The sequence below is a fragment of the Equus caballus genome, chromosome 9 (genome assembly GCF_041296265.1).
Source record: "Equus caballus isolate H_3958 breed thoroughbred chromosome 9, TB-T2T, whole genome shotgun sequence".
NCBI lineage: Eukaryota > Metazoa > Chordata > Mammalia > Perissodactyla > Equidae > Equus > Equus caballus.
The window spans coordinates 86,437,010-86,449,727 of NC_091692.1; the positions used below are offsets into that span (position 1 = coordinate 86,437,010).

The window sequence follows — 12,718 nt, forward strand, 5'->3', positions numbered from 1 at the left end:
TCTCATCAGACATTCAGACCTGTAGAAACAATTGGAAGTCTTTAAAATTGACAAGATGGTGGGTTAATGTGGAATTCAACTATGCTTCTGCTCTATTTGTCTGCTAAGAAATTTCTAGTTCTCATACACATGTACCATGAATCTGAAGAAATATTAACAGAATGGAAAATCAGTAAGGAAAAATATGATGCAATTTTTACTGACAATGGAACACACTTGATGAAGGTCAGGAGTGATTAAGGGAATGAAGAGCTTACATTTTGTTCACACTCTTCAGTTGAATGTTCAGAAACTGATTATAACACAATGTAATATAACAAAACATAATATTTTGCGGAGGCAAAAATATAGTGAATCACTTTCATAATTCTCCTTTCAAAGACAAACTAGCAGATATACAAGAGATTCTGGAATTGCTTTGTCAGATACTCAATCAAGCAGTTATTATATGTTAAAGAATCTGCTTTAACATAAAGTTTTAATACTGTACTCTGAAGATAATAATAATGCCAACAGAAAAAAAACTACTAATGAGCAATGGTTCTTTCAGAGAAAGTAATTCACCTGCTAAACCTGTTGAAGAAATGACCAAACTGATGTGCTCTTAGAGAGGAACTAGAAATATTATATGACACATGTTGAAAAGAGCCTTCTTAATCAATCTACTACACAGAAAATGTTGAAATCAGGTGAAGGCAAAGTTGAAAGGCAGGTAGAAACTCACAGTTTTCCTGTCCTGAAAGCCAGTTACTTAACTCCAATGTCATGTTTCTAGATCTAGGGTTTAAGGACAAACATTTCTCAAGTGATTGCATAAAGCAGCAAGTACAAGCTAAAATAGTAGGACCTTCAAAAAAATTCAAATGATATCAACATTCTCACTTAACACACCTGCTTCTGAAAACACTCAAGCACCATCTTCTTCAAACAACGCACAAGTCTTGTTTTCAGAAGTGCTTCTATGAAACTGCAGCATCACCACTTGAAAGCAAATGTTGATTTAATATTGCAAATGAACAGTAGAGGAACTCCAGGAGTAATCTAGCAGCGACAACAGTACAAGAAAAAAAATTTTCAATATGTCAAACTTTAAAAATCTGTCTATTGGGGCTGGCCTGGTGGCGTAGTGGTTAAGTTTGGCACATTCCACTTCAGCGGCCCAGGTTTACAGGTTCAGATCCCAGGTGCAGACCTACACCACTCATCAAGCCATGCTGTGGTGGTGTCTCACATAAAAACAGAGGAAGATGGGCACAGATGTTGGCTCAGGGCCACTCTTCCTCAAGCAAAAAGATGATGATTAGCAAAGCATGTGTTGACTTAGAGTCAATCTTCCTCACCCCCCCCAAAAACTATTAAAATTAATAACACTGTAATACTTAAATTTTGATAAATTTTCAGATTTATGAATATATCCCAGAAGTTTATTCTATGATGATTTTCAGCTTTGGCCTTAGCTGAATATTGACCTTATTGTCCAAATGCATATTTTGTGCACCTCTGATACAAGCACACAAAGCAAATCTTCAACATAGTGCAGAGCAAATATTCAATAAATATCTACTGCATTAACTTAATAACTATAAACAGGTAGGATCCAGTAACATTTCTTTTATTTGAAGGACCAGTTAGGTACACAATAATTTAAAGGAGAGGTATAATCACAATTCCTTCTGAGCTTCTGATATGGCTGCAACTCACATCAGGAACATAGCAGTGGATGGTATCAAACAAACTACTAACTCTAAGTGAAAACCTCCAACAGTTGCACACCAGTATAATGGAGAGAAATAACCAGCTCAAGCATGTCACCAATAAGGCATCTGTAATAACTACCCTGACATTACATTACGCATTCTGATAGCACTCCAAATGCACATCACACCCTAACCTTCCTCCTGCACCTGCTTCTCCACTTCTTTCTTTACCCCCTTTCTTTCCAACAAGAGGAGTTGCTAAACAGTATCTTGTTTTAGCATAAGGACAACGAATGGGCAACAAATATCTGTTCATTAAGTCATAACCAAGATTTCCCTTTTTATCTTGCCCTTCCTGTTTTCCGATCTTTATATCGTAAACATGCTTAAGTAGAACCTGAGCTCCCAGGACTTCAATTCTCTCCCCACTCCTGGTTCCACTGAACTTGATAAAATAAGTAGATTTAGCATCCCCTCTGGGAGTCTATATTCATAGGGTTTTTATCCTTCCATCTGTACTCACAGACAATCTGAGCATGAGCTATCCAAGAACTAGAATTCTGAGAAGCATGAAATGTTATCATTGTACTTAAATCAACATGGATAAATGAATGCTGATGGTTATTTATCACTTCTCTCTCATCCCCAAGCCTATCCTTCTATAATATGCTTTGTGATGCTGGGGCTAAAAAGCTGTAAAGTACATTTCCCAGCCACTGGTCAGCTGACTTCTCCTTAGGTTCCATCAATAGGAGAGACTAAAAGGGAACTGGAACATGGGAAGAAAGAAGGTCCTCCTTTCTGTTTGTCAAGTCCTGTCAGCATTTCCTGTCATGCAAAACACAGCGATGGTTCTAGGCTCTAGCTTTGTGTGGAACTCGTAGCAGCAGTGTAGTGGCAGGCCCCCTTCGGAGGTCTGAGCTCCAGCCTCACAGGGTTCCTCCTTTGAGCTCCTAAATTCTGCCTAACCTACCCCTTCCCTTTTGTTCCCCCAGCTCTAGAATGAATGGTTGCTTCCTGTGTTACCTTTAATATTTAAGTTACCTTAAGTGATATAAGAAGACATATATATTTGGTCTTTATCTTCAAGTTCCTAACACAGAGCTCTCGAATCCCTCAGAATTTCCTGGGTGATGGGAGCCCCTTTTGTTTTAATGAGGTGACTCCTGGCAGGCCCCTAGATAGCTTCAAGATGGGGGTTGTTTGTCAGAAAGAGCAAGCTATGATTAGAGGGTTGAAACTTTCAGCCCCATCTCCCGACCTCCAGGAAGGGGAGAGGGACTGGAGATTGAGCTGATCACCAGTGGCCAATGATTTATAATGAGTCATGCCTACATAATGGAACCTCCACAAAAACCCATAAATTACAGGGTTTGAGGAGCTTTCAGGTTGGTAAATGCATTCATATGCTGGGAGGGTAACACACCCCAACTCCACAGGAACAGAAGCTCCTAGACTCAGGACATATCCGAATCTCACCCTATGTACCTTTTCATCTGGCTGTTCATTTGTACCCTTTATAAAACCCCTTCTAATAAACTGGTACTAGCAAGCAAAGTGTTTCCGAGTTCTGTGAGCCATTAGGGCAAATCATCGAATCTGCTGAGGAGGTCATGGGAACCCTCAATTCATAGCTGGCTGGTGAGAAGTACAGTAGGCCTGGGACTTGCAATTGGCGTCTGGAGTGAAGAGCCCTTAACCCGTGGGGTCTGCACTAACTCCACAGAGTTAGTGTCAGAATCAAAATGAATTTTAGGACATCCGGTTGGTGTCTGGAGAGTGGAGAACTGATCAATGTGGGGAAAAAAGTCACATATTTGGTGTCAGAAGTTGTGCTGGAAAATAGTTCAGAATAGGTGTCAGAAATGTTATTAGTAAAAACACTCAGATTTCAGTAACCTCTTTTTGTTCAGGCTTCCAACACTTGCGTAAATAAACCCATATATTAAGTCCCCTGTTTTAAAATACCTAGCAAGTAAAATACCAAGCTTTCCTGGTTGAAATCTTACTGATACAGAGAAAGTTCTAGAGAGTAGCTGAATCTCTAACCTTACCAACACCATCTAATCTATCATCAGGTACTAGTTTAGCTATCAATAAAGTGATCCTTTGATTCTCCTTCCTCCGTATAATGTAAAGGAAGAGAAGCAGGATTCAGGTATTAATGCTGGGTTCGCAGCTACAATACCATCACAGTAGTACTAAAATCTCAGCATGAATCCCTAGCACATGTCGAGATCAATATATTTTATTAGTCTAGTAATTACATAGAGTTGTTACTTGCCTTAAAGAAACGTGACATAAACAAACAAGGGAAGGGAACGATCTCTACTCCTGATTCCATCACAAAATACATGACTTTACACAAGTCAATTTATTTATTAGACTGAATCTCCCACATTGTTTCTGGTTGTGACTCGATACGTTACGCTGCATCTTTCCTAATGCTGACATCTAGTGGATACACTTAGATTTAGTACTTTAAAATGAAAAATCTTATTTAAGCTATTTTAAATAAAAGACTCACTAGGATGCCTGGCCATGTGCAATGAATATAATAAATTCGGAGACCAATACTGCTCCTGAAACGGAAGTAAACCCTAATTAATTAGTATTCCATCAGACTGTCACAGCACCTTGGAGTATGATTTAGAGATTACTAGTACTAGTACTCTTCCATGCTTCCAGCCATTAAAAATTAAAACACCAATGCAAATTACTGCTTAAGTTGCAATCATAGAACAAGAAAGCAAAGAAATGCTTCTTGCTAAAATGTCTTGCATCAGGTACAGACATAGGATATGCAAAGGGACAGTACAAAGTTCAAAGGTAAGTAATTTAGGAATTTATAGAATGGTGTGTAATGGAAATATGCAAAAGAAGCCCAAAACTCAAAATTACCTATGTACAAGGATTTATTATGAAGGATTCTCTTGAAAATATATGATCATTAGACAAAAAACAGTATTCTAAATTCATTTTCTTAAAACTTACCACTATTTTGAAATCCATGAAAAAATTATATACACACATACACGGTAAAATATATATATTAAAACGCAAGGGAACAACAAACACAAAATTTAAGATAGTGGTTATCCTGGAGAGAGATAAGAACATAGACTGGGGCGACTTCGAAATCTGGGCCGTGTTCTAGTCCCACAGTTACTGGTGAATTCATGAGAGTCTTTTATTTTTAGGTTTTTAAGTTTACAAATAAAGGTATATACATTCTTATGTATGCATCGATAATTTTAAAAAATTAAAAATGTAAAGTCATTGATGCTCAGAGAACACAAGTGACTCAACAAAGATGCCCAACCAAAACCAGTGGATTGGAATTCAGGTGCCTGAACTCTTTCCAGTACACACGCAACAACACATGGATGATCTACTAAATAAAATACCTTACCATTATATAAAATCTGGAATACTTCTTTATCTAGTGTCCACAATGCCTGGTGGTGGTTACTGCTGTTTTAAATCAAACCACCTTTCCTTAGCTCCTGTCTGCTAATCACTGTAACAGATACTGAATACCTGGCATAGAGGAAATCCACATCCAAGTGGAAGAGACCAGATGAGAAGTGTGGCATGCTTCCATACAGAAGTATGAAAACGACACTATGAACACAGAAAAAGGAACACCTAACCAATGGCTTCCCCAAAAGGCTGATACTTAATTCTTTCTTGTTTTCTATTTCTTTAAATTAGAAAATAACTCAAACACAAAAAACCCATCATATTCACACACTCTATCACCCAGATGAAAGCAATAACATTTTGCCATATTTGCTTCAGATACCTCTCCACTCTTTTGTGCAGTTAACCTCCCAGTCTCCCCCAACCAACTTTCCTCTCCTCCCAACTCCCATCTCCCAAGGGAATCAGTATCTGAAAAGTATGCTTCCTTTCCAAACATATTTAAAAATTTTTACTACAAATGTATGTGTCCATAAACAACATAATACTGTTGTGCTTTTCAATTTGCATAAATGATATACTGTCCATATTCCTTTAAAATTCACTTTTCTCACTCAATGGTGTTTTGAGAATTATCCCTGTTCACTCATTTTAGATGTTAGATATTATTTCACTGTTCAAAAAACAAGTTTATTTATTCATTCCCCTACTGAGGGACAATGCATATTCAATTTTTCTCTATTAACAAATTGTGCTTTACACATCCTTACACACACGACATATCCTTGTGCTCATGTACAAGAGTTTCCACAGGACAGCAATCTGGAAATCAAAGGGCTGCTGTAACCTTATTAGATTGTGCCAAATTGCTCTCCAAAGTACTTCTATCAATTCAGTGCTCCACTAGTAAAAGATTTCCTCTCCCCCATGCTTCAAAACCCTCAAGCTTTAATTTTTAGATTATGAAATTTCTCATTGATGTTTTAATTTGTATTTTCTTAATTACCAGTAAAAATGTGCATTGCTTTGTATGTTTTCAGGCCATCTGTAAAATGTATAATTCATATCCTTTGCCACCCGTGCCATTTATTTTCTCACTATCTCTCAGTCCCACACCTACCTTTCTACACACTGCTCTGTACTGCTGAGGCTTAGAATCTGTAAATCACATGCTCCAAACATTCTTGCCAGCTGGGCTCCTGTCAGGTTACGCCAATAAGGGGCACTGGAGGGTGAGGAGAAGGCGGGAGAAACAGAGAAGCTTCCTATTTCCAGCCAGGGCAGACCAGCAGTTGCTGTAGGAGCAGTTCAGAGGGGGTGATTCCAGTATCTAATGCCCCAGTTAGAGGCAGAAGCAGGTGTAGTTTGTGGGTTCCAGTCCAGTGGTGGCAGCAGCTTACATCTGGTAGCAGTAGCATCACCCCATCTTTTTTTTGCCACTTTATTCCTCCCCCTCCCCCTTTTGCTCTTGCAGTCTAATACCTTTGTAACCAATCCTCTATATTAAATTTCCTCTGTTTGAAATACCTAGAGTAGGATGTTTTCCTCACTCAAATCCAACTGATATACCACCCATTTTTATTTCCCCCAAACTGGGCTTTAGGAATTCTAAATAGGAGTTCTGGATACCAATCTTCTGATGCTTATATACATGGTAAATACTTTCTCCTTGTCTGTAATAGGTCTTAGTGGTGCCATTTGCCACATGTCGTCCAATTTTTCATCTTTTTGTGGTCTGTGCTTATTGTGTAACCAACGATTCACCTTCAAAATTGTTTTAGCTATTCTTGGCCTTTTATTCACCCATGTGATTGTGAACTTCCACAAAAAATGGGATATCATAAACATCATTCTGAGGCAGAACTGCCACCTTTATAATAGCAACCATTTTTTCATCTAATCTATGAATATGGCAGACTACATGAACACATTTTCTACTGCTAAACCATCCTTGCATTCCTAGGATCAACTCTATTTGGTCATTTATAAATGTAAATATTCCTAAATTTGGTTTGCTAATATTTCACTTTAGATTATTTCATAAGTAAAACCGATCTATAATTTTTCTCTCTGTTCTTGACTGGTTTTGCTATCAAGCCTATTTTATATATTAGCTCTTTCCATTCTGTAGAACAGTTTATAAAAGATAGAACATGTCAGTTACTTAAGTTTTATAGGAATGTTCTTTCATACATCTAAGTCTATATCTTCTTTATCTTTGAAACACTAACCCCTGGCAGACATTCTGTCACACAGCCAGCATGCAATAAATATTTGTTGAATTAACAAATGAATTACAATTCAAGTAAAAAAGCTTATTTATCAAAGAAAAGCATACCTAAACTAAGAGGATCCCATAAAAGGTATAGCTTTAGGTCAAATGAAACAAACTGAAACTTTACAGAGTAGGGAGTAAGCTTATGGAATGTACTGCCTACCAAGGAATAATTCAAAGACAAAGTTCCACAAAAGTTAGGAAACTCAATCAAGGGCAAGGTTATCAGGCAAAGGTTTATTACTAACACAGTAAGGCTGGTCTGGACAGCAATTATATTTTGTCTCAATATTCTTTATCACTGCTGAAGTAACCTTCATTTGTGTTTCTCATGTTCTTATGTATTACAGCAATGAAAGCCAAAATCCTTAAATTCTTATCCTAAGTCCAACAGTCATCCTCAGAAATAGCACCTTTTTATATATATTTTTCATGGAGATTAACCAAGGACTACAGAAATGTTTTTGCCCAGTACATATAAACATTCCACCTCACCCTCCAGGAACACGAGCCTCTGGACTCCTCTTCTAGTCACCAAACTACAGCAAAATAGGCAAGGAACTCGGGCCTCACTCGCAGATAAGGAGGCCTCATGGTAGCAAAAAGATGAGATCCACACCTGCCACCATCCTTTCTTCCCCAGATAGATTTAAGTGGAGGAAGGCAAGGGAAAGGCAGGAGGCCTCCAATCTCAATTAAATCTGCCAGAATTTGGCAGACAAGGAATAAGCACCATTCCCTGTTACCCCACTACAACTGAAATGGTTAAGAGGTTCTTAAAATTTGTCCTTCTACTTTCTTTCTCTCATAATTTGAGTTAAAAGATACAGTATTCTCTGAAATGAGGTATCCCTCATTTTTTTTTTTAGTGGACTGGGGTCTCTGCTTAACATTAATATCACTATGAAGAGTGGAAGACATCAGGCAGAATGGCTTCATATCTAATCATCAATGAATAAGAGAATCTTAGACCAGGAAAGGACCATCCATGCTGCTATGAACGTTTGTCTCCCCTCAAAATTCATATGTTGAAATCCTACTGCCCAATGTGATGCTAAGGCCTCTGGGAGGTGACTAGGTCATGAAGGTGGAGCCCTCATGAATGGAACTGGTGCCCTTATAAAAAAGACCCTGGGGAGCTCCCTCATCCCTTGTACAATGTGAGGACACAGCAAGAAGACGGCTGTCTATGAAGTGGGCTCTCTCCAGGACCCAACTGTGCTGGTGCCCTGATCTCGGGACTTCCAGCCTCCAAAACTGTGAGAAATAAATTTCTGTGGTTTATAAGTCGCCTAGATTATGATACTTTGTTATAGCAGCCCAAACTGACCATGGCATGCTAAAATGGAATTAATCCAACATGAATCACACCACCAAAAATCACACAAAATCTGTATTAAGCTGAAAGTTACCCACTGGTTAATTTCTCCTCATTGGTCCCAGTACTCATTGGCCTCCAGGAATCAAACTAAACAAACAATCCCTGTACCACTTGACAACCCATTAAATATTTGAAATACCTTAAAATATATTAAACTGAAGTCAAAAGAAAAGCTATCCATCAGACTATACATATATACTCATAAATGCAAAAATCACAACCAAGATTATCTCCTGTCTAGTAATTACGAAGGATTTAGCTTCTGAAAGAGAATAAAATTTAGAAGGAGTTATTTGGGAAATACTCATCTTAAGGACCTTCTCTCACACGATAAACAGAAAGAACTAAGGGCAATAGAACCATTTTTCCCTGAGTGTGACTATAACAACTTTTGTATCCAAAGCACCTTTGCAGGGGGCCTTGGGTGCTGTAAGTACTAAATGAGAGTAAAAGTCAAGAAATGAAATCTTACTTTGTGCCACATACCATGCTAAGTACTATATATACAGTATTATCTTATAAAATCCTCAACTATTTTATGAGGTTGGTTAGTACTACAGTCCTCACTTTACTTCTGAGCAAACAACCTGAAGGTCAGAAGGATTAAGTAACTTGCCAAAGGTCAACAATTAGTAAGCAGTGAAGTTGAAATTCTCACTGAGGCAAACCTGGCTCCCAACAATTCTCTCAACCATTTTGCCATATCGCTTCTTAGTCACAAACGAAAGTATACGTAACTCATCCAAAAAGAGTAAAGAAAAATTTCAAGTGTTCCTGGAAGAAATTAACTCAATACTAATACCAAAATTTCTAAGAATAAAATTCTCAGAAAGAAAATTTTAAGAAAAACAAATATGACAACTAGAAAAATGCTAAGATGCAACTAAAAGATGTCCTGAAACACTTCTCTACCATTTATCAGGTCTTTCTGTTGAGCCTGGCTTGCTAAAGGAATTTAATACAGTAAAATTATAGGAGGGCATAGTCATATGTTTCACTTGTTCTTGAACTTCACTTAAAATCATTCTCTTAAATAGAACTTCTCCAGGTTCATCACAATCAAACAGAATACACAAACAAACTATAAATTTTCTCTTCTATAATTATATAATTTTAAAGTATGTACTTCAACAATTTTTCTACATGTATAAATCAGTATCTCTTCTAATGCTAAAGACTCCAGCAAAGGTCATTCATTCCACTTTGATCTTGCAGAGGAAATGGTAATTATAACCTAATATATACGTTTTCATTACATCATTTTAAGAATTATTATTTTACTGCAGTTGGAGAATAGAGACAGAGTCCATGAGTAAATTTAAAAATGCATACGCCATGATTATTTTCAAAAGACAAGACCTGATATCTTTTTCTCCCCAAATCCCCCCAGTACATAGTTGTCTATTTTAGTTGTGGGTCCTTCTAGTTGTGGTATGTGGGACGCTGCCTCAACATGGCCTAATGAGCAGTGCCATGTCCACACCCAGGATCAGAACTGGAAAAACCCTGGGCTGCCAAAGCGGAGCACTTGAACTTTACCACTCGGCCACGGGGCTGGCACCTAAACGGATTTTTGAAACCATTAAGTAAGACCAAAATGCAGGATGTATATATCATATATAAACTTTTTTGAACTAAGAATGCTATCTAATAATTATAACTTTTTGTTTCACATAGCATATACAAGGGCAATATTTATATAAACCAAAGTTCAAATCACTTAACTGCTTTGAATATTTTTACCATATGTCTTAAGTTGCTGGTAGGGAGAAAGGAAAGACAAAGGGGGGAAGTGAAAGGAATCAGAAAGAACAGAAAATCTGAGCCCAGAATACAGGGTTCATGAAATGATGTGAAATCATGTAGCTCAATTCTTTAATTTTGTAAAAGAAGGAACTGAATACTAAAGACACTTGGTGACTTAGGCAAAAGCAGCAAATTAGTTTTTAAAAAATGGGGCTTAATCCAATGACCCTGGCAGTGCAGCTTTGGGAACATCTTTAAAATATGACATCAGGGCCAGATCACATTGATAGAACAAATCAAGTACCACAACCAAAAAAAACAAAAGTCTGATACTCCATCATGTCCCCTTCAAAACAAATATTAGTGTGTTTTTGCTTCAACCAAACATCAATACATCTGCCATTCCCTTTATTTGAGGTCAGCTACAAGCTGCCAGACAAACATTCAAATTTAGTCACACCATTCTACACTCTTCCTGGCCTAGGTTGGTAGGTTATCGTGGTACAGCTCATACTACTGAAGTAACTGCAAAACACTTGGTGACTTTTACAAGTCTTGACCTTTTTTTGTGTTTCCATCACACAAACATTAGAGCACTTACTATCTGCATCCTTCCTGTGGCAATTAATTGTGACATTTCTCTTGTTAAACTTTTGGCTTCTCAAACTGATATTTTATTTTTTACATGTTTATTTCATGTTCCTTGAACTAGAATGGGAGTTCTTTGAAGGCAGGAACTCTCAAAGGCTTAACACTTACCTTCTACTCCCTTTTCCACAGAATATGTTGTTTCTGTGATTACTGACCACCAAAAAGAAGTTTCTTCAAAGCTGTCTCAAGAACTTCTAGCCTACACCATTAGGATATCTCTAAAGAAACAGATGTGTAATTCCACTTCTTTAAGATTAGTTATACAGAATATAAAAAACTACACTTACTCAAATATGATGGAGAAAGAAAGGTCTAGCTAACTTTTCACGAACAGGAGTTCTTAATCTGGGGTCCAGAAAGAGAATTCAGTGACCTGTGAATCTGGATGGGAATCTCTTCATTAACCTCTATGTGCAATTTAGCAATTCCTTCAATTAAGACTACAGGCAACAAACCACGGTAGTAGTAGAAATACCTACGAACTTCTCATCAATGGAAATTACAGGTATTTTCATATTACAATTATTGCAAACATCACTATTTAAAATTACAGTATTTGGCAGAATTGTTGCTAAAGCTGAATCTCTAATGTAAGAAGCATATACATTACCCTATCAAAAATTTGCACTTTTACTATTAACTGTATTTCAATATAACTGGTTTCTCTTTTTTAATCCTATGTATTTTACCTCATAAAATCATGAGTCATTATTAGAATCATTATGCTGAGAAGGGATTCACGTGGCACAAAAAATGGGTAAGAACTCCTGAACTGTAACATACAGAGTAGGTGAGGTGATTACGATTCCAAAGGATCATTATGATAACTGTCATATCAATTCTGATAAAACAGGTAAGTTTCGAAATGCAAATATCTCTGCTGATGAATAGGAAGACCACAGAAAGATATTTTTAAGCTGATCATTTTCACTTGAAGAAGAAGTTTATCTACAGAAAAATTACATTGTCAAACATCTATCAACTTGTTATAATTAAAACAATTACAAGATTATAAATGGTTAAGTACTCAGGATCCTTTAATGGTAGTATTTTGTTGTTGTTGCTGTTGTTGTGTTCTTTACTTCTAAGACTTTTAAAAAAGGACCCAAACCAGAAACAGGTAGAATTCTTATTTTAAAAAGTATGTAGAAGTGTCTTCCCTTCTAGCTTCCAAATATATATATTTTTTAACTACTAGAATTAGACCTTTCTTAATCAACTATCCTGGTGATAGCTAAAATGATTTTTAAAAATTCAAAGAAAAACATACCTCTCCTATCAAAAGAAAGCTGTAAAGAAACGTTCTAATTAATTTACATTTTCCCCACTACTTCCTCTTTAAGCCAGAAACTAAACAATGTATTTCCTAAAGACGTTTTTAGCAGTTCAATATTATGTATAGAACATTTTCCTTAAATTATGTTTAGCAAATGTAGTTTTTTATTTAAAACATAACTTTTCATTTGTATTTGAATAATCATTTCCCCCAAAGACATATTTACCTTCAGCCAGTGCTGGTGATTCAGTTCTTGTCCCTCTATCTGT

General features: G+C 36.9%; 1 protein-coding gene across 24 annotated transcripts in view; it reads right to left on the reverse strand.

Annotated features, from left to right (window-relative positions):
* The window catches only part of CYRIB (CYFIP related Rac1 interactor B), a 154,607-nt gene that overhangs the window by 40,588 nt on the left and 101,301 nt on the right, over nucleotides 1-12,718 (reverse strand). For 20 of the 24 annotated variants that reach the window (XM_070221802.1, XM_070221806.1, XM_023648972.2 and 17 more), the window contains one exon: nucleotides 12,676-12,714. The exons of 3 other annotated variants lie outside the window; for them this stretch is intronic. In XM_070221802.1, the coding sequence (XP_070077903.1) occupies nucleotides 12,676-12,714 (39 nt within the window). Of the gene's footprint in view, nucleotides 1-848; nucleotides 1,042-12,675; nucleotides 12,715-12,718 lie in introns of those variants that run through there. One more of the 24 variants, XM_070221819.1, reaches the window with a different exon arrangement.